Source organism: Pelophylax lessonae (assembly GCF_965119305.1).
Source record: "Pelophylax lessonae genome assembly, chromosome: 8".
NCBI lineage: Eukaryota > Metazoa > Chordata > Amphibia > Anura > Ranidae > Pelophylax > Pelophylax lessonae.
Window position 1 is genome coordinate 80,731,080 of NC_138775.1, and position 21,520 is coordinate 80,752,599.

At 45.9% G+C, this 21,520-nt stretch overlaps 1 protein-coding gene across 1 annotated transcript; it reads left to right on the forward strand.

Moving 5' to 3' along the window:
- Window positions 1-5,815: 5,815 nt before the first annotated feature.
- Window positions 5,816-20,220, forward strand: LOC309562310 (uncharacterized protein; the record flags this gene model as incomplete). The annotated part of the gene is made up of 3 exons (XM_082266451.1): window positions 5,816-5,916; window positions 15,954-16,766; window positions 19,921-20,220. The coding sequence occupies exons 2-3, from the start codon at window positions 15,978-15,980 to the stop codon at window positions 20,218-20,220; spliced, it is 1,089 nt and encodes a 362-aa protein (XP_082122577.1). The 5' UTR covers window positions 5,816-5,916; window positions 15,954-15,977.
- Between the last annotated feature and the right edge of the window lie 1,300 nt (window positions 20,221-21,520).

Below are 21,520 nucleotides of genomic sequence, written 5' to 3' on the forward strand. Positions count from 1 at the left end.
GGTGGGAGTCTCTGTGCGGCGACATGTCGGGTTGCGGCGCATGCGCAGTAAGAATTGCGGGACGACGCATGCGCGGTAGAGACAACGGCGGCCATTTTGCCGTGGTCTCAAAAAAAAAAAAAAAAAATATATGTATATAAATGAATAATTTATTTAAAGCTGCAGTATAAAGAAATAAAGAGGGGTAGTGTTGTTTTGAAGAAGGCAGAATTCAAAAAAGTTACAGGAAGTTAGGTTTTGGCTCAGGTATAGGGCAGCACATTTACAAATTATGTCTTAAAGGGGCAGTGTTGTTTTAAAAAAAAAAAAAAAAAAAAATCCAGTCAATGGTTTCCCTGCCTTCCTATTGGTGCTTCGGCTCAGGTGGAGTGGAGCCTGATGTACTTAAACCAGGAAGTTTAGAGAGGCGGTGTCTTCGGTTTCAACTAGCCTTGCCCTGCAGACCATTTTCGTTTGCTCTCTCTCGGTAGGTGGTTTTTATGCTTTGGTTCTTACTCTTTCTCTGTATATATGTGTATGTGTGTATATGTATATATATATATGTATACATGTTTTTCTACTATAATCTTTCCTTTTTCAGCTGATCCTCTTGCCCTTACCATGAGTCATTCCTCACGAAACCAAGATCCACCTGACCGTAATAGGTATGGGACCAACTTTTCGTGAGTATAAAAAAAAAAAAAAAAAAAAAAAGAGTGCGCCACTGACATCCATTATTTTTGGTTTGTCACAGTCCAGTACCATCGAAGAGATCTCAAAAATCATCGGGAAGACGGGATGACCACAGTCCTGATCGCAGGTCACATTCCTCAAGATACCCAGAGAGATCAAGATCCAGAAGCCGTTATCGCTCTCCTTCACCACATTATTCTTCAAGAAAAAAGTGCTGGTCTTGTGGCGCGGAACCCCTCCCGAGAAAGCTGGTCTGTAAAGACTGTCTCAGGGATTATGCGGCCAGTTGTGACACGGAGAGCCGCCAAGTAGTTGATCTACTTAAACAAACAATGAAGGACTCAATTGCAGAGTTGGTGTCCACCATCCCAGCTCGTCCTATACCACAGGCTTCTCAGCCACAGGAATCGGATCCGGTGATCGCAGGTCCTTCCGCTATCACTGTTAGCGCAGTTCCAGCCACTAGAGATCCTTCCTCGGAGGAACATTCGGACAAATCTTCAGATGAAGAAGAGCCTTCAGGTTTCAACTTTGCTTTAGTTCAGCCGTTTATTCAGGCGGTTAAGCAGGCCATCGCCTGGGATGAACCAGCGGAACCCCGGCCTAAGTCAAAGTCATATTTCCCTTTCCTCAAGAGGAAACAAGTCGCTTTCCCTTTAATGGGAGAAATAAGGGAAGTGATTGAGAATGAATGGAGTAAGACAGATAAAAAATTCTCCTTCAACAGAGTGAATAAATTTTATCCGTTGCCGGAAGAAGGAATACAAGCCTTATCCTCCATGCCAGTAGTGGATGCAGCGGTGGTGCGTCTAGCGAAGAACATGACCCTTCCAATGGAAGATTCAACTTCATTTAAAGATCCATTGGATAGGCGCATTGATCTTGACCTAAAAAGATGCTATCTGGCCGCAGGGGCAGCTTGTAAGCCCGCTATTGCGCTGACTTCAGTCTCAAGTGCCATTCATTCCTGGACTGACAACGTTGAGACAGCTCTGCGACAGGATGTCCCTAAAGAGGATATTATCAAGTCACTTGAGGAATTGAAGTTAGCGGCAGACTTCGTGGGAGAAGCCGCCATTGACACAATTAGGTGCGCCTCTCGTTCAATGCTCCACTCAGTGATGGCTAAGAGGGCACTATGGTTAAGGCCTTGGACGGCTGACTTGGCATCAAAGCAGAGCTGGTGCAAAATACCTTTTGATGGTAAATCGCTATTTGGTGAAAGATTGGAGAAGGCCATTTCCAGGGTCACTGGAGGAAAGACTGGTATTCTTCCACAAGATAGGAAGGAACGCAGAACAAGGGGTTTTCCTCTCAAGGTTCCGCCAGTCAAATTCTAGAGGCTACAGACAGACCCGTCCATTCAGGGACAATAAGAGGCCCTGGAAAGGTACCCAGTCTTCCTTTCTGGCATCCAGAAAAAATAAAAATCTCACTACCCCACAAGGGGAGACAAAGTCCTTTTGACGCCAGAAAAGAAGTGACCGATACAGTGGGAGCCCGACTTCGCCACTTCTTACCAAATTGGATGACAAAATGCCAGGACCCTTGGGTCCTTTCTACCATCCGTTACGGTCACTTCTGGACATTCCAACAGCAACCACCTCGGGCGACTTACAAAAAGACGACACTACCATCATCCCCACAGAAGGCACAGGCCTTAAAGGACTTTCTAGTTTCACTTCAACTTCAACAAGCGGCGGTACCGGTACCCTATGGGGAACGCTTCACAGGTTTCTATTCAACCCTGTTCCTGGTGGAGAAGAAGACAGGGGGTTGGAGGCCGGTTATAGATTTGAAAGGTCTAAACCGCTATATTCATCTGGAAAGATTCAAGATGGAGTCCTTACAGACAATAATCCAAACAGTACAGCCTATGGATTGGTTGATATCTGTGGATCTGCAAGATGCCTACCTACACATTCCTATACTTCCCGCCTTCCAAAAATATCTAAGGTTCGCAGTAGGTCATGTCCACCTACAATTTCAAGCTCTGCCTTTCGGCCTGTGCACATCCCCAAGAGTCTTCACAAAGGTCTTGATATCGGCCCTTGCCCCCCTAAGGGAGAAAGGGTTAAGAGTATATCATTACCTGGACGATATCCTCCTCCTAGCCGACTGTCCACGGAAATTGATTCTCCACAGGGACATTCTACTACAAACCCTGAAGGATCTAGGGTGGTTAGTAAATCGGCAGAAGAGTCAACTATCTCCAACCCAGGTGATGGTATACTTAGGGGCAGAATTCAACACGGCCAGAGGCACGGTCTCTCTACCCCAAATGAAGGCAACAGCAATAATTCAAAAGACACTTCATGCCATAGGAAGGGACTACATGTCAGCTTCACAATGTATGAGTCTGATCGGCTCAATGTCTTCCTGCATCCCTCTAGTGCCATGGTCACATTGGCACCTGAGGTTCTTTCAGTCGGGATTCCTGTCCCAGTGGCGCACACGTCAACTCTCGCAAACGATCCAGATAACATCGATAATGCGCAGAGGCCTTCATTGGTGGACAGATCCGGAGAATCTCGCCAAACCTCACCATCTGGGTTCTCATTCCTGGACCATGATCACATCGGATGCGAGCAGCCAGGGATGGGGAGCGCATTGCGAAACAATACAGATTCAGGGGAGATGGTCCTTTCCGGTGAAAGACTTGGTTTCCAACATTCTAGAGCTGAGGGCGGCATTCATGGCACTAACCTCACTAGCTCCTCAGGTGAGGGCGCAGAGGGTCCTACTACGCCTAGACAACAGGGCAGCGGTTTCATACATCCAGAAGCAGGGAGGGACCCGCAGCAGGACCCTCCTGAGGGAAGTAGAGCCCATTATGATCTGGGCAGAAAGGAATCTGGTGGCCCTCAGAGCAGCCTATCTACCAGGCAGATTGAACACAGTGGCGGATCATTTATCAAGAGACTTCGAGGACGCCAACGAATGGGCAATACATCCGCACATTTTTCAGCAGATCCTCAGCCTATGGGATCTCCCACAAGTGGATCTATTCGCAACTCCAGAGAACTCCAAGCTCCCGAGTTTCTTCTCACGTCTCCCTTACCCGCAAGCGGAGGAAGTGGATGCTCTGTCCTGCCCATGGCGGTTCACGACAGGCTACGCCTTTCCACCACGTCCCCTAATTCACAGGTTCTTACTGAGATTGACGAGGGAACCAGTACAGATACTGGCAATCCTTCCGTATTGGCCGAAGAGGCCTTGGTTTCCATTGGCCCTACGCATGAGCGTATGCTCCCCGATCAAGATTCCTCCCTTTCCTCACCTACTATCACAGGGGGGGAGGTTCCATCCAAGACCACAGACTCTGAACCTTCGAATATGGCTGTTGAGAGGAGGCGGTTTGAATCCTTAGGATGCTCCCAGCAAGTCATCAATACTCTCCTCAAAGCCAGAAAGCCAGCAACCAATTCCGTATATGCTAAGATCTGGAATAGGTTTGTGTCCTACGCGGAAACAGAAGAATTTGATCCCATCACGCCTTCTGTTTCAAACGTATTGGCCTTCCTTCAGTCTGGCCTAGACAGGGGTCTCGGCTTGAGTACACTTAAAGTTCAGGTGTCAGCGATTTCAGCGGCAACCAGCATCAGATGGGCAGATAATCCGCTGGTAATCACCTTTCTCAGAGGAGTTCTTAAGATTCGTCCTCCAAGTAGAAGTCCCTTTCCTCAGTGGGACCTTCCTCTGATTCTGGAGATGCTGTCCAAACACCCTTTTGTGCCGGTGGAACAAATTTCGCTATGGAACCTGACTTTGAAGACAGTTTTTCTAGTGGCGATCACGTCCGGCAAAAGAATTTCAGACTTGCACTCCCTGGGAATAGGGGAGGAGCATATATCGTTTTTCCCTGACAGGGTGGAGCTACGGCCTCTTCGAGGTTTCACTCCGAAAGTGACTACGCCAGACAACTTAAGTGAACCATGGGCATTACCAGTCTTCTCAGATTCGTGTCAGGAACTAGATGTTCCCAAGATACTAAAAGCCTATCTGGAAATGACAGCAGCCTTCAGGAATTCGGAAAAGCTTTTCGTGATTCCTTGGGGTAAAAACAGAGGAAAGGAAGCCTCAAAAAGGACCTTGGCATCCTGGGTAGTCAAGACCATTCAAAAAGCCTATACTGCACAAAACATGGATGTTCCTTCCAGAGTGAACGCACACTCAACAAGAGCAGTGTCAACTTCATGGGCAACGAGAGCAAACGTCTCATTGGAGACAATATGCAGGGCGGCGTCTTGGTCGTCACAGCACACGTTTCTCAGACACTATAGAGTTGATCCAGGGGCTCTAACGACAGTTGAATATGGAAGACGAGTTGTTCAAGCAGCAATGTCTTTGTCTAATTAAACTTTATTTTTTGATTAAGCATTATCCCACCCGTGTAAGCTAGTTATTTATCACTAGTATGCTGCCATGGAGGCACCAGGAAAACGGAAAATTGTATCATACTTACCGTAATTTTCCTTTCCTGGTGCCTATCCATGGCAGCATACGATCCCTCCCTCGGTTTTTCCTATTTACGGAGAATGATGGGGGGGGGCTATACCTTTTAATTTATGCTATTCACTGATCCTGAAGGTGGAGTCGAGGCGGAGCTCTATCACTAGTATGCTGCCATGGATAGGCACCAGGAAAGGAAAATTACGGTAAGTATGATACAATTTTCCGTTTTTTCTTCCTTTCAAAAAACGGAACTGAAGCAAAAACGGATGTCAGTGGTGTCATCTGCAGACATCCGTATTTACATAGACATGCATTATGTCAGTTTTTCATCCGCAAACGGATGGGATGAAAAACGGACATACGGACCGGATGACACAAGTGTCATCCGTGTCCGTTACAAAAAAAAAAAAAGGACCTGATCGGGCAAAAAAAAAGGAACGCCCGTGTGAAAGAGCCCTTACTCTATCCAAAATGATAGAAAACTATTTTTAATTGAACTTTAGGGAGACTTGCTTCCAATATTGAATCACACTGGACCATACCATGATTGTGACATAAATGCATTTATTTTCTTTAAATATATTATTGATTGTGTTTAGAGCGGAAACAGTTAATGGTTTCTGGATCGTTTCATGTGGCGTCTCTGTTTGCAGAGTGTAGAAAGTGTAAGGTGATCGGTGTTATCCGATGAGAGACTCCGTCACATCACCATTGTAGAGCTACAGGAGAACAGATGGCCAGAAGGCTGTGACAACGCTTTGTCTGCAGACATTGAACAGGAAATTTCAGGTAAGTCTCTATTTTATTGTTAAATGATTGTGATATGGATACATGTCATAGCTCGCTGCTGTAATACGAACTATAATTTACATAACCCAAAGGATGCCAATGAAATAAAGCTCAACCAAGTTTCTGATGTACCTGTGGTCTCCCAATTACCAATATTCCCTCTCAAATAGTTTTGTTAAATTGTCATTCTAGGACAAACTGCTGATTTTTCTATTTTCTCCTGTGTAATTTCATAGAGAGTGAAGGGAGGAAGATTTAGGCCATATTCATACCTATGCAATTTGAATCACTTCTCTGTTGCACGACAATGCAGAACAAGAGGAATACTATTATTTTCTATGGAGTCCATTCACACCTATGTGTTGTGCTGCAGTTAAACTTGGAAAAAGGCACATGTGATTCTTTTGACTCCGTTCACAGTTATACAGGTGCGACCATGTGCTTGTTTTTGCACATTTTGGTGCATCGCATTTAGAGCAGCCCATTCATTTCAGTAGGCTGCCCAGCGTGTGAAGATCAAACAAAAGAAGTGCAAAAAGTTTATTTTTAAACTGTGTTGCATCAAACCACATCAGAAATAAAATATACCTGTGATCAAATCCAAATGGCTTGCACATGTATATTCCATCAGGTGCTAAAGGGGTGTGACTACATGTTTAACACTAGAAATTCTGGATGAATCCTCTGCACACTGCTATATACCCTTTTTTAGAAAAAGTTTTTTTTAGTTCACACTAGCCATGTGCTTTGGCAACACATTTTATTACACACGATAGCAAGGTGCGTTGAGGTGCCATTATGGAGAACATGAGCAATTTTGCTTGGGTTCCTGCATCGTACGAATGTGAATGGAGCCTTGGGTGCAGCATAGTGCATGTTCGGGCTCATAGATGTCAATGGAGAACACATAAAAAAAAAAACCACATGTAAAAGAAGCATTTCCATGCGTCTTGGCCCCCCATCCCCTAGCAACCAATATTTTATTTTAGTTGGCCAAAACAAAAATGAATAATGCACAAAAGTGCAAGTGTAAAAGGCATTTAAATGCATGGAGAAATTAAAAAAAAAAGTGGAAAAAATGCACGTGAACAGAGGCCAGTAGCGGAACTATCAGGGTGGCAGCGGTCGCGCTTGCGACTGGGCCCTGGAGTTCCGCCACTGAGGGGGGGCCTGTCCATCCGTCTGGCTACTGTAACTGCCCTCCCTGATCGTTGCGCCGCACTGCGCGGGGTGGGGAGGTGTCTACAGCGGCCGACTGCTAAGATGAGTCTTCTGAAAAGGAGTCTGCTGCTGCCTGCACCGCCCTCAGCCCTGCCGATCCTCTCCAATAAACAGAGAAGGCTGATGCAGGGAGGCAGGGGTGGACGCTGAAAGAAAGTCAGCTGACCAGCTGACACCAATAGAGTGCAGGGGGAGGAGTTCTCCCCTCTGTGAAGAGACCACATGCTGCTACAAGCGTGCCTGCCTGGCTGGAGTGGATTCACTTGTTGCTGAGGGGGAATCGTCTGACCGACTGCTATGTAAGTGAAGAATGATGATCCCAAACTCCACCCTATCTACAACAGAGGTGTTGGGGGGGGGGGGTGGGATCAGTAAGACAGAGGTGGTGGTGGGGGAGGATGACACCACCACTAATTCCACCCCTCCTCAATCCCCCCCTCCCCACCATCGCCCCCACTGATCCCTCTCCACCGCCATTGATCCCACCCCCCTCCCAACCATCACCTCCCTCACCACCGCCATTGATCCCACCCCACCATCCACCCCCCCCTCACCACCGCCACTGATCCCACCCACCTCACCATCGCCGCCACTAATCTCACCCCCCTTCACCACCATCACCACCTCTGATCACACCCCCCTCCCCACCACCGCCGCCACTGATCCCACCCCCTCCCCACCATTGCTGCCACTGATCCCACCCCCTCCCCATCATTGCCGCCACGGATCCCACCCCCCTCCCTACCATTGCTGCCACTGATCCCTTGCCTCTCCCCACCATTGCCACCACTGATCCCACCCCCCTCCCCACCACCGCCGACACTGATCCCACCCCCTCCCCACCATTGCTGCCACTGATCCCACCCCCCTCCCCACCACCGCCGACACTGATCCCACCCCCTCCCCACCATTGCTGCCACTGATCCCACCCCCCTCCCCATCATTGCCGCCACTGATCCCAACTCCCTCCCCACCATTGCCGCCACTGATCCCTTGCCTCTCCCCTTGCCTCTCCCCACCATTGCCGCCACTGATCCCACCCCTCTCCCCACCATTGCCGCCACTGATCCCTTGCCTCTCCCCACCATTGCGGCCACTGATCCCACCCCCCTCCCCATCATTGCCGCCACTGATCCCAACTCCCTCCCCACCATTGCCGCCACTGATCCCTTGCCTCTCCCCACCATTGCCGCCACTGATCCCACCCCTCTCCCCACCATTGCCGCCACTGATCCCTTGAACAGAGGGGGGCCTTCATCAGGGCCAGATTAACGTAGGGGCTATTGGAGCTGCAGCTCCAGGCCCCTACCTTTATATAGGCCCCGGGTTGGCCATATTCACTGTTACCGCTCTTCTGTCACTTGTAAACACAGAAGTCTGGCTTCTATGCTCGCTTCCCCAGGCAGCTCCCTCAGAACCTCCCCACACAGCACGAAGGCCGGACAAGGAGGGACAGTTGCGATGCATGGATGTGTTTATGGGCTTCAGAGACAGCATCCCATGTGGAATTAGGCATGCATGGCTGCACCCTTCCTCCTCTGGGTGCATGCCAAGGCACGGCTCTTAAGGTCCTTCAAAATCCTCAGCACCAAGCCCATGATGCTCTAAATCCGGCCCTGGCCTTCATGATTTCTTGCATCGGGGCCCTGAGAAATCTAGTTACGCCTCTGAACAGAGCTTTACTTCTCCTGCTGAAATGTTCACATCAAACATATTATTAAATGAAAGAGAATGACAACCCATAATGTAATGGTCATAGCAGATTGACAGAGTAGAGAACATCTGTTAAAGGTTCAGTCACATAACTTACCTCTAAGAAGTGCATCCAATGTCTTGCTGACTGCTCAATAGCGTACAAATGTTCCCTGTAGCAGGCAAGTTCTCTTTGCAGCGCTAAACTTCTGGCACTGTTGGGGGTTCATTTTCTTCACTTTATTGACAAAGTCCCAATGGCCACTGGCCTCTTTGTGTCCTCTACTATATTCAGAAAACTCTTGCATTTTTTTCACAGAATGCAGCATTTTTCGTGTGGAGGAAGGGATCCTGTTGTAGCACTGTCCCTGTAGGCCTTGCTGTATAATGACTTCTCAGGCCTCCCCTGATTACCAGCACACAGTCACTTAGGGAACAGTTCACACATCCCTCCTTACTCCAGATGACTCGTCACATAATAAACAGTCCAGGGTTATTGGTTTTTAGTGTCTATTTTGGAACTTGGATGGGAGAAGGAAATAGTGGGATACTCCAACTGTAAATATTCACAATGGATGAGGACAACTCTCACTTGGCCTCACCAGATTGCTTGTGGAAGCAGTTGCACTGCTTTACCATACTGCCACATGTATGGAAAGGGTTAAGTCTCCTTGCTCTTTTCTCTCCAGCAATAGACTTGAATCTACATTATCTTCAGGACACTCACTAGCATCCCCTTTACTGACACCCATCCACTGACTCTTCCAGCTGCAGGGGTGGCCCCCCTCAGGTCAGGCCCCTTGACACAGATCTGTACTCACTGTACTGCAGAATCAGATTCTTAAGTGTCTCCCTTTTCAGCTTCACCAGACCTCCAGGTTCAGTTCCTCACTATCACTCTCCAGGCGCTCAGGTCGACTACCTAAGGCTGCATGGCACCTCTACAGAGGAGGAGGCAGCTGCCCCCTCCCTCCGGGACTCCACTATCCAGCCGAAAGACCCCAGGCACATGTGCTCCTGGCTTTTATACAGTATCCCAGCATGCGCCGAGGCACTTTTCCTCTGCCAAATCACCAGGGCTGTATCAAATGCCTGTGCACTTATTTGTCAGGTTTCCTCCCACTGTCCAATATGCATCCCTATTGGACCAGTGTGAAACACTCTGCAGACAGAACAAGTTGCACCTGAGCACAATGACCTCACTAACAGATCCTGCTCTCTGATAGGCAGAGAACAATATAGATTTACCTGCAGGCCTTCTGGTAAGCAGACAGGACTCAAAACTATACTTTCTCTCTAGCACCTACCTAGGAGGGTGCTACACTGTTATTCATCTGCCTCTCCCTCATTCACAGAATGTGTTGCATTCCGTGAAAACAATGCAAAGACTTTTCTGAATAGAGGAGAGGACAGAAATGAGCATGTGGCCATCAAAACTTCTTCAATGTCCTGCAATGGTAAAGCCAAGGAAGTTAAAGCGGAGTTCCACCCTGGGAATACTTTTTTTAATAAAAATACCCCCGGGACAGTCAGGGCTAGTACATTCCACAATGGCTAGCCTCTGATCTGTCCCGGGTTGCACTTACCTTTTAGGAGAAATACTTACCTTGAAAAAGTATTGTCCAGCGCTGCCATCTCAGGTGTGGGCAGCTTGAAGCCAGCGCGACGATCCTCTTCTGCGTCCTCTTCCGTCTTCTTCGGTCCCACGATGCACTGCACCGGCCCCGCCGTCACTTCCGGTGCGCGCCCGTCATCCCTCCACAGCTTCTGGGCATGCCCAGAAGCTGTTTAGAAGGGAATGACGCGCGCACACCGGAACTGACGTCGGGGCCGGTGCAGGCGCATTGATTCCTGGGAGCGATGACGTTCAGCTCCCAGGAATCATTGCGAAGTGACGAATCGCCGTGGCCGCCGAGGGGAGGAAGAAGGAAGTAAGGTAATACGAGCTAAGTAAAAAAAAAAAAAATTGCGATTATCCATTTGTTTTTTGGGTGACCCGGAGCGAGAAGATGAAGGTAAGTATAAATTTAGGGTGGAACTCCACTTTAACCTCAGGCCACTATGGTGAAGAGGACCCGTTGTCACTGCAGAGAACATTACCACACTAAGGTGTAATCAGCAGAATGTGGGATACTGTACATTACATTCAATGTAAGTGATGTTACTGAACCTGTATCCCCCCAAAAAAACTAAACCTCTGAACTTTTGGTTTCACAAAAAATGTTCATTGGCAGTTGGACAATTTTTATTTTTTGTTAGGTACATTCAACGTGATTCCCATAACAGTCGAAATTTCACTTTGTCTATTGTGGTGTGAGAGAACAGAAGAAATCGTTTAGTGTCTTGTAGTATTCAAATTTCTATTAAACAGATTTGACCTTAGGCTCACTGTATAAACTGATTCTATCACTGATCAACAGCTAGAACATAGTGTACCAACCTTACTTTAGCTATGTATCTTTGTAAGTGGAACTGAAGCCAATGTATGTCTTTTTTTTTTTTTTTTTGGGGGGGGGGGGGGAGGTTTTAGTAGGGATGGGTGAAATGTGGGAATTTTTTTTTTTACTTCTGTCTGCTAACCCAGTGGTTCTCAATTCCGGTCCTCGGGACCCACTAACAGGCCAGATTTTAAGTATTACCTTGGGGAGATGCAGACTAGAATACTGCAATCACAGAGCAGCAAATGGGATCACCTGTGATGTAATTTAGTTATCTTGCAAACCTGGCCTGTTGGTGGGTCTCGAGGACCGGAGTTGAGAACCACTGTGCTAACCCACTGTAGCATTAGGAATGCCAGCGTTTAGCATCTTGTCTAGGTTTGTTGCTGGAAAGCTATGACTGTAACTCAAAGACATAAGCAGATAATCACCAGATCTGATCAATCTCCCTTATGTGGGTGCCTCTTGACACCACCGGAATATAATTAATTAATTGAAAAGCTAAGGGAACCTTTTCGTACTGCTATCACTCTCTCCAACAAGCCAGAATCTTCCTTCTTCTCAGATTATTGTCTACAGAGATGTGTGTAGTGCTCCAAAGACAAAATATCTGACTCCGCCCCTTATTTATAGACTCTCCCAGAATCCCACGCGGAACCCACAGTTCTCTGGGAGTATAGTTCCATCCAGCCCACTTTGCACAATCTTCATCCTCCTCTGGACTATATATCCCACAATCCAACACGCAACTCTTCAGAAGAACCTCAAAATAAGCAGCAAACTTAAAGGAACTGTATATCAGCCATAACTACGCTGGTAGCAGTTTCCTCACTTGCTACATAGTAAATAGGAAGAGCCATTGATCGGCTTTCCTCAGTTCATGCCTGACAGGCACAAGTAGAGGAGAGCCGATCTGGGGCTCTCCTGACAGGGGGGGGGGGGTCTGTGCTGGTAATCAGAGCATTGATTACCAGTGCAGACCCTTGGAGGGGGTGCCACTAGAACCACCACGGGATTGCTCACCCATGGCCACCAGGGATGCCCACCCATGACCACCAGGGATGCCCACCCATGGCCACCAGGGATGGCAATCAGTGCTCAGGGACCCTTTCAGTACTCTCCCCATCAGAGCTGCCCATGATTGCCATCTATCAGTGCCGCCCATCATTGCAATCTATCAGTGCCACTCACCAGTGCCCATTATTGCCCACTAGTGCCGCCTATCAGTGCCCATCAGTACCGCCTATTAGTGCCCATCAGTGCCCACCAATGTTGCATATCAGTGCTACTTATCAGTGCCACATATCAGTGCCCATCAGTGCTGCATATCAGTGCCACCTATCAGTGCTGCATATTAGTGCCACCCCATCAGTGCCTCCTCATCGGTGCCTGTCAGTGCGGCCTCATGGGTGCTCATCAGTGCAGGAAAAAATTAATCTATTTACAAAATTTTATAACATAAACAAAAAACTTTTTTTTTTTTTCAAACTTTTCGGTATTTTTTTATTTGTGTAGCAAAAAAGAAAAAAATGTGTGGTGACCAAATACCACCAAAAAAAAAAACTCTATTTGTGGGAAAAAATGACATAAATTTGGTTTAGGTACAATGTTGCATGACCACGTAATTGTCATTCAAAATGCAACGGTGCTAAAAGCTGAAAATTGGCCTGGGCAGGAAGGGGGTCAAAGTGCCCTGTATTGAAGTGGTTAAAGCTAGGAGTTGGGATACAGAATGATAAAAAAAAATATATCTAAACCTTCTCCTTCTAAAACAATCGATTGATTTTAAAATGGAAATGAAAGGCAAAACACTTGTGTACTCATAAAATTCTAATTTTTTATATGTGATTATAAATCTCTTTTCTCAGTTGCATAGGAGTCTTAAAAAGGCTGGGGTGAAGAAACAGCAGTACACTAATCTTCCCAGTGAATTGCTGTGCATGGGTGCATATCAGCACAAGTCTAATCATTAGAGGACAGGCAAGCTGTTCTCTCGGCACAGCCAGAAAACTGACCATGTTGGGATGGATATGCTAATGGTTAGCATGGTCAGTTTTAAAAGGAAAGCAGATGGGCTGGCAGGATCACCAGGTATTTCACACAAAGGAAGCAATACAAAGAGAACAGGATACTTTTTAACACAAGTACAGGGTACAGCAGACACATATCAGAAATATGAAATGCTGGGGTAACATATTTTTTAAGCTTCCAGAAGCCAGGAAAGAAGATTTTCATGGCATCTCCTATTAGTCAGGAAATGTAGAGCAAGCCCTAAAGTGATACTAAAGTCTTGTTTTTTTCTTTCAAAATACCAAACATGTTATACTTACAGTGGTTTTGCACAGAGCAGTCTGGGTCCTTCTCTTCTCAGTTTCCTCGCCGGCGTTCCTGGCCCCTCCCTCCTGTCGAGTGCGCCCACAGCAAGCAGCTTGCTATGGGGGAACCTGAGCTGAGCCACAGCTCTGTGTGTTCATTCAGACATGGAGCCGTGGATCGGGCCGGCCCCTCTCTCTTCTCATTGGCTAACTGACTTTAATTGACAGCAGCGGGAGCCAATGGCACCGCTGCTGTGTCTCAGCCAATCAGGAGGGAGAGTCCCGGACAACCAAAACACTCGTGCAACATCGCTGGATTGAGATGGGGCTCAGGTAAGTATTAGGGGGGCTGCTGCACGCTGAAGGATTTTTATCTTAATGCGTAGAGTGCATTAAGATAATAAAAAAACATCTGCCTTTAGAACCACTTTAATATTTAGTTAAATGTTCAACCCAGAAACCTCCTTATTTTATGACTGTCAGTACTCCACCAACAGACTATTGTGTAATGGCATCCACATCATTTATGTCATTCCAAGTGTGAGCAGGACTAGTGCCCAGTCATGGAACAAAAAAAAGAATTGTAAGTATACTGCCTTACAGTATATAAGGGTCTGCAAGAAAGAAAAAACACCAACAATAATAATGAAACAAATACAGTTTAACCACTTGCCGACCGCCGCAAGTACATATACTGCGGCGGTCAGCCCCTCACAGGCAAAGTGACGTACTGGTACGTCACTAGCCTGTGAGGCTCTGGGGAGCGAGCGCGCGCCGCCGGAGGCACGCTCCCGCGTGGTCACGGACCCCCCCGCGCATGTGAGCGGCAGACCCGATGTCCGCCGCTCACTCACGATCGTCCGTGACAGCGGGAGAAAGGCAGGCGGCTAGTGTAAACAAGCCGCCTGTCATTCTCCCCTGTGTAGGAACAGTGATCATATGGTTCTACTATGTAGGACCGTTGATCATTGTTCCTACACCTCAAGCCACAGCCAATCACAGTTAGAATCACGCCCCTAGGGACACACAAACAGCCCCTCCCTCTCAAATAAAGTTAACCCCTTCACTACCAGTGTCATTTTACAGTAACAGTGCATATATATAGCACTGATTACTGCAGTAAATGTCACTGGTAACCCCAAAAGTGTCAAAAATGTCAGTCAAGGGTCCGATCTGTCCGCCGCAATGTCGCAGTCCCGCAAACAAAATCGCAGATCGCCGCCATTACTCGTTAAAAAAAAAAACACCAAAAATTACAAAAATCTTTCCCTTAGTTAGTAAACGCAATAACTTTTGCGCAAACCAATCAAAATACGCTTATTGTGATTTTTTTTTTAGCAAACATATGTAGCAGAAAACAAATTGGCCAAAAATGTAAAAAAAATTAGATTTTTACATTTTTTTGGGGGGGAATTTCATATAAAAAAATGTGAAAAATATTGTTATTTTTTCAAAATGTACGCATTTTTTCGTTTATAGCGCAAAAAGTAAAAAGCGCACAGGTGATCAAATACCACCAAAAGAAAGCTCTGTTTGTGGGAAAAAAAGGACGTAAATTTTGTTTGGGTACGGCGTCGCACGACCGCGCAATTGTCCATTAAAGTAGCACAGTGCCGAATCGCAAAAAGTGGCCTGGACATAAGACAGCAAAATCCTCCGGTGGTAAAGTGGTTAAGATTTAGCTAAATGTTCAACCCAGAAACCTCCTTTTATTATGACTGTCAGTACTCCACCAACAGACTATTGTGTAATGGCATCCACATCATTTATGTCATTCCAAGTGTGAGCAGGACTAGTGCCCAGTCATGGAACAAATAAAGAGTTGTAAGTATACTGCCTTACAGTATTTAAAGGTCTACAAGAAAAAAAAAAACACCAACAATAATAATGAAACCAAAAATAGTTTAAGGGCCCTTTCACACGGGCGCTCCGTATGTCCGCAAATCATCCTATTTTTTTGCGGATGATTTACGGACATAATGTAAGTCTATGGCATTGCGGATGTCAGCGGATGACACCGCTGACATCCGATTTTCTTCCTTTCAGTTCTGTTCCGTTTTTTGGAACAGAACCCTATTTTTTCATCCGTTCAAAAAACGGAAAGGAAGGAAAATCGGATGTCAGCGCTGACATCCGCAATGCAATAGACTTACATTATGTCCGCATATCATCCACAAATGGATGGGATGATATGCGGACACACGGAGCGGATGACACAAGTGTCATCCGCTCCGTGAAAAAAAAAAAAAAAAGTCCCGCAGCGGAGAATAAATCCGGAGCGGCCGTGTGAAAGAAGCCTAAGTATGTTTTAACATTTCCCAGTATACAGTATGTCTGTACATTTTTATACACAAATATTTTTTTTTTCCAGGTTAGGAAACATACTTTATCCAAAATGGAAAGCTCACTTATGCCATGGGAAGGGAGCACAGAATTTCACGTGGATGGGGATGTGTTAATACATGGACACAGCCCCCCACTTCTCATAAGAGATGATGAAGTAGTTACTGAACAGGAGGTTGACAGTCAAGGATTTCAGACTGAAGAAAGTCAAATATTTGAAAGTTCACTTGAATCGAAGATGAGGGAGATGATGAATCTTGATACTACGGGGCAAGACTTTGTCATTTCTGAAAATGTCTATGTGGACACAGAAAGGAAAGATGAAGAACAAAGTAAACATTTCATTGAAGAACCCAAAATGTGTAATGAAAAGACTGCCACATATTGGACAGGCGGTGGAGGAGAGTTTCACTGTGAGGGAGAGCTTCAGTGCGAAGAAGAGCTTCAGTGCGAGGAAGAACTTCCATCCCATTTAGATAATACACAGTTGGATGTTGATCAAACAATTTCACATCTTCCAGAAGAAATGAAACCATCACATAGTAATACCCGAATTTATCTCCCTCTTAAGAAGACTCTGAAGAACCTCAGACTACTTGATCTGAAGCTGAAATACAACAGTCACCAACTTGCTCTGGATAAACCAGGATTGGAAAGCAATGTTGACACCTCTTCTAGCTCTGATGAAAGCGATTCCAAGTTTCCAAAGTCTACAGTGGAAGAAACCAACAATGACGAAGAAGCCCATCATTTATTTCTAATTGACCTTCTTACTCAATGTCACCACAAGCTGGAGCAAATGGAAGAGCTAAGAGTTGGCTCTATTAAACTGGGTCACAGAGTAAGTGTTATGAGTTTTTCAATTATCTCATAATCTAAATTCAGGGCTTTTTTTCTCAAAAAATAGGTGCAGGAACTCCTTCTTTCCGAGTCAGCCCTTTTCTCTGCCCCTACCCACCTCCGAGCACCATTCCTTAGTTCCACCCCCTACCCACCTCCCAGAACCCCAGAATCGGTAACCACATATCATTTTATGGTGCTAATTAATTTGTATGGAATTTGGTAATGTTAACAAGAAAATCAGTAAAATAGATCTCCTGCAGCCCCCCCCCCCCACACACACCACCACCACCAGCAACAATAGATCCCCCTAACAAAAATGGACCACCCACAACAACATCCCCCTCCTAGCAATAATAGACTTTCAGCGGCAACAACAGATCTCCCCAAGCCAGCATCAATACACTCTCTGTCAGCCAGCAACAATAGGCCCCTCCCTCTCAGTAACTCTCTCCCAGCAACAACTGACTGCCCAGCAATAGAAGACGGACCCACCCCCAGCAACAGTAGGTCCCCCACTAGCAACAATAGACCTCCTCAGTGGCAATAGACTGCCAATGCAAAAAGAGATTCCCTCCAGCTAGAATAGATTTCCCAGAAGCTAGTATCATAAGACCCTGCAGCACATCCCAGCACCCCTTGCCATTACATACAGTCAGTGCTGGAGGTGCCGAAACTGCTTTCCCCCGCGTTGCCGCTGAAAAAAAGCCCTGTCTACATCAATCATTCGAAATTCCTCAGCTAGCATCAGCTAAGGTTACTAGCAAAGATGTTCCTCATTCAGTAGGTCAAGATATGATGGACAGAGTTCTCTCATCTGTCACTCAGAAATCTTTTACTACAGTGAACTAAAACCTGATTGATTGTTATGGATTACAACATTTTGCATATTAGGTTTACTTTTTGTACTGTCTTGTAAATTTAGCACCATCTGGGCATAGAGGTGAAACGGCCCTACTTATGAAAATTTTCTAGGACTCCAATTGAGAGGCCTCCGACACTCGAATTGTAACTGAGATTGGCTAAGGGCTTCAGTTGGGCTCCTGGCTCTACCCACACTACAACTACTAAGATCTCGATTGACGTTAAGCAGACCAGGGTAGTTAAGCTTTCTATGCATGGTAAAGGATGTATTTTATGCTTATAATTTACATGACTAGAATATGAAAAGATGATTATGTACAGTACATATATATACTGTACACACACTATATTACTAAAAGTATTGGGTAGCCTGCCTTTACACGCACATAAACTTTCATGGCGTCCCAGCCTTAGTCCGTAGGGTTCAATATTGAGTTGGCTCAACCTTTGCAGCTATAACAGCTTCAACTCTTGTGAGAAGGCTGTCCACAAGGTCCTCTAGAAGTGCATTTGTGAGGTCAGGCACTAATGTGGACAAGAAGGCCTGGCTCGCAGTCTCCACTCTAATTCATCCCAAAGGTGTTCTGTCGGGTTGAGGTCAGGACTCTGTGCAGGCCAGTCAAGTTCTTCCACCCTAAACTCGCTCACCCATGTCTTTTTGGACCTTGTTTGTGCACTGGTGCGCAGTCATGTTGGAACAGGAAGGGGCCATCCCCAAACCGTTCCCACAAAATTGGGAGCATGAAATTGTCCAAAATGTCATGATATGCTGACGACTTAACAGTTTCCTTCACTGGAACTAAGGGGCTAAGTCCAACCCCTGAAAAACCCCACACCATAATCCCCCCTCCACCAAATGATTTGGACCAGTGCACAAAGCAAGGTCTATAAAGACATGGATGAGTGAGTTTGGGGTGGAGGAACTTGAATGGTCTGCACAGGGTGCTGACCTCAACCCGACTGAACACCTTTGGGATGAATTAGAGCAGAGACTGTGAGCCAGGCCTTCTTGTCCACCTCAGTACCTGACCTCACAAACGCGCTTCTGGAAGAATGGTCAAACATTCCCATAGACACACACCTAAATCTTGTGGACAGCCTTCCCTGAAGATTTGAAGCTCTTATAGCTGCAAAGAGAGGGACAACTCAACATTGAATGCTACAGATTCAGACTGGGATGTCATTAAAGTTCATGTAAAGGCAGGCGCCCCAAAACTTTTGATATTTTAGTGTGTGTGTATATATATATATATATATATATGTAGCACTACTCCCAAGGGAGCTGCTCAGTGTGGGTCCCCCTGGGTTACCGCTAGTATGAGGTAGCTGACTTTAATGCAAACTGTATTGCTGAACACATGAGGGCCCTTCCTGGCGCCCCCTTTACTCCCCAAACTTCAGGGCTTTACTACTTGGCACCCCCTTTACTGCACACTCTTGGTTAGCTGGCTCCTGGATCCCCTTTGACCTCTCCGGAGTGGTCTCCTCCTCTCTCTTAGGCAGACCCCTGGGCAGATCTTGAGTGCTCACGACACTGTTTTTCCTGAAGATCTCTGCCCAGCAGCTCCACTCGGTCAGCAACTCTGGATCCCTTACAGCCCAGCTCAACCTCTGGTCCCTAGGCCGACTGCCTGGACCACCTTATCACTTTTACAGGAGGAGAGACAGCCGTCACCTCCTCCTAGGACTGATGCTCCCAAAAGACACTCTGTCACATGCTCCCCACAGATTTATTTCCAATCCCAGGGTGCACTGCGGCAAACCCTGCCCACTGGGACAGTCATAAACCCTTGTGTGCTATTGGCTAGGTTTCCTCCACTGTCCAATAAGATCCCTCAGTGGATACAGTGGGGAGACTCCCCAGACTCAACAGGCCACACCTTGAGGCATGTGACAGAACAGCTAACAGATCCAGCCCCCCTGATAAGCAGACAGGGCCAATATATGCTTTTTCCTAGCACCTACCTAGGAGGGTTCTACATATACATATATATATATATATATATATATATATATAATATACTGTATATATAGTCTTTGTTTGCAGTTAGAAGGCCCATTATTCACCGGTTATTTGCATGTGTTCCATATTTTGTCTTTACTTCACTTCCTGTTGTTTGTTGAATGGTTTGTAAGAGGTTTTTGTAGCAAAAATAACATAACCTCTTTATAGGCTTTGCACCAGAGTACTTTGTGCTGGGGTCTTACCTCTGGATTCATATATAACAGAGTAAACTAGATGCATTTATTAATAGATCCTAATGAGACGTAATGTTATGTTTACCCTTCAGCTTTGGGAAGCCGAGACAACCATTGAGTACTTAAAGGAGGAGATAGCAGAACTTCACAGGGAAAATGTGAAAAAAGAGGAGGACATTATTTTCCTAACAGAGGAACTCATTAAATCCAGAAGGATTATACAGCAGAAGATGGAGAGAGCCATAGATGAAAGAACGAACATACCCCAAGCAAAAAGCCTGTCTTTGAATAACCCACAGCATAAATTTGAGCCCATCTGCATAGAGAATGAATATCCAGAAGAAAATAACCAAGCAGACCAAAACACATCCAAGATCTGTGTCATCTTGTAAGAGTTTGATGAGTTTATGGTATATATTATATTACATCCTTTTTTTAAATAATCAAAACTGGGGGTTAATAAAACAGTGTTTTAAACAAAAAGTTGCAAAAATGTAATAGTTTCTTTATTTATTACCAATTGGCTGACATACACACTGGCTTAATTTGCTTGTTTAGGTTATCTCTTTCAAGCTTTCAAACTTTTCTTTCTGTCCCTTAACACTGGCTTCTACTGCTGTAAATCAAATTCTGTGACCATAGAGCATGGAGGTGGGGGCTAGTGTGTCTATAGATGCACCCAGCCTGGCTCGGGAGCGAGCCCGTAGTTGTTGTACCTTAGGAAGCAGCTTTCTTTGGTGGTCTACTGAGAAGAAGAAGCTGTTAAGGGACCTCATAATAGGAGGTTCAGGGCCGCTCTGTGCAATACTTTGCTCAGAGCAGGAAAGTACAACATGTTTACTATGTCAAAAAGAACTTAAGCGTTATAAATACTTTGATTCAACATCAGGCTCAGAGCTACACTTAAAATGAACCTAGACAAAAAACAGTTTGCTATGTTTTCATTGCATACATATTCATTTAGATTTCTGGCCCTGCGGAGAAAAGTCTTGACAACTAAGCCAAAAGTGCTTATGATAATATTTCATACCTCCCAAATTTATAACCCGAGAATGAGGGACACTTCAAGAGACAGAGGCCTGCAGCATTCATAGCTCACTGCAAGAAAAATTGGGTTTAGTTATATTATGGTGGCTTGGAGGGGACAATCTTCCTCAGCGCTAGGGGGATTACGTGAATTGTAAAACAAAACTGAGGCCCCCCAGGCACCCCAGGGAGTGTAGTAATGCGACGTGTGCACCTCGGGGTAGTGAAAAGTCAAACTGTTAACAGTGGGAGGGATTTAAGAGGCATGGTTAAACAAAACCTGAGCTTTTTTGTACTTATAAAGGTATGAAATGTACAATATAGTGTATATAGTACAGGAGCCGTTAAGGCAGAGTGCAGGGGTCAAGGGTGTGCAATGTACAGAGTTCAAGGTTCCGGAGTTTGTAACGCGCAGGACCAGGCGGGGCCATGTTCATGTGACAACAATATGACGGTACCTCAACTTAGAAGTGAGCCATACACCCCGGGGTCTCTATATCATAACCTGAAGCTGTCATACAGATGCCTTCCGGATCCATGATACATACACCTGCTAAGGATGCGACATTTTGGAGGAGATACCACAGAGCAGTATCCTGTTCCACCAGTCCTGCTTGACTCTACCACTTCTTTCCTATTGACGAAGTGGGTCCCTCTGTAATGGTT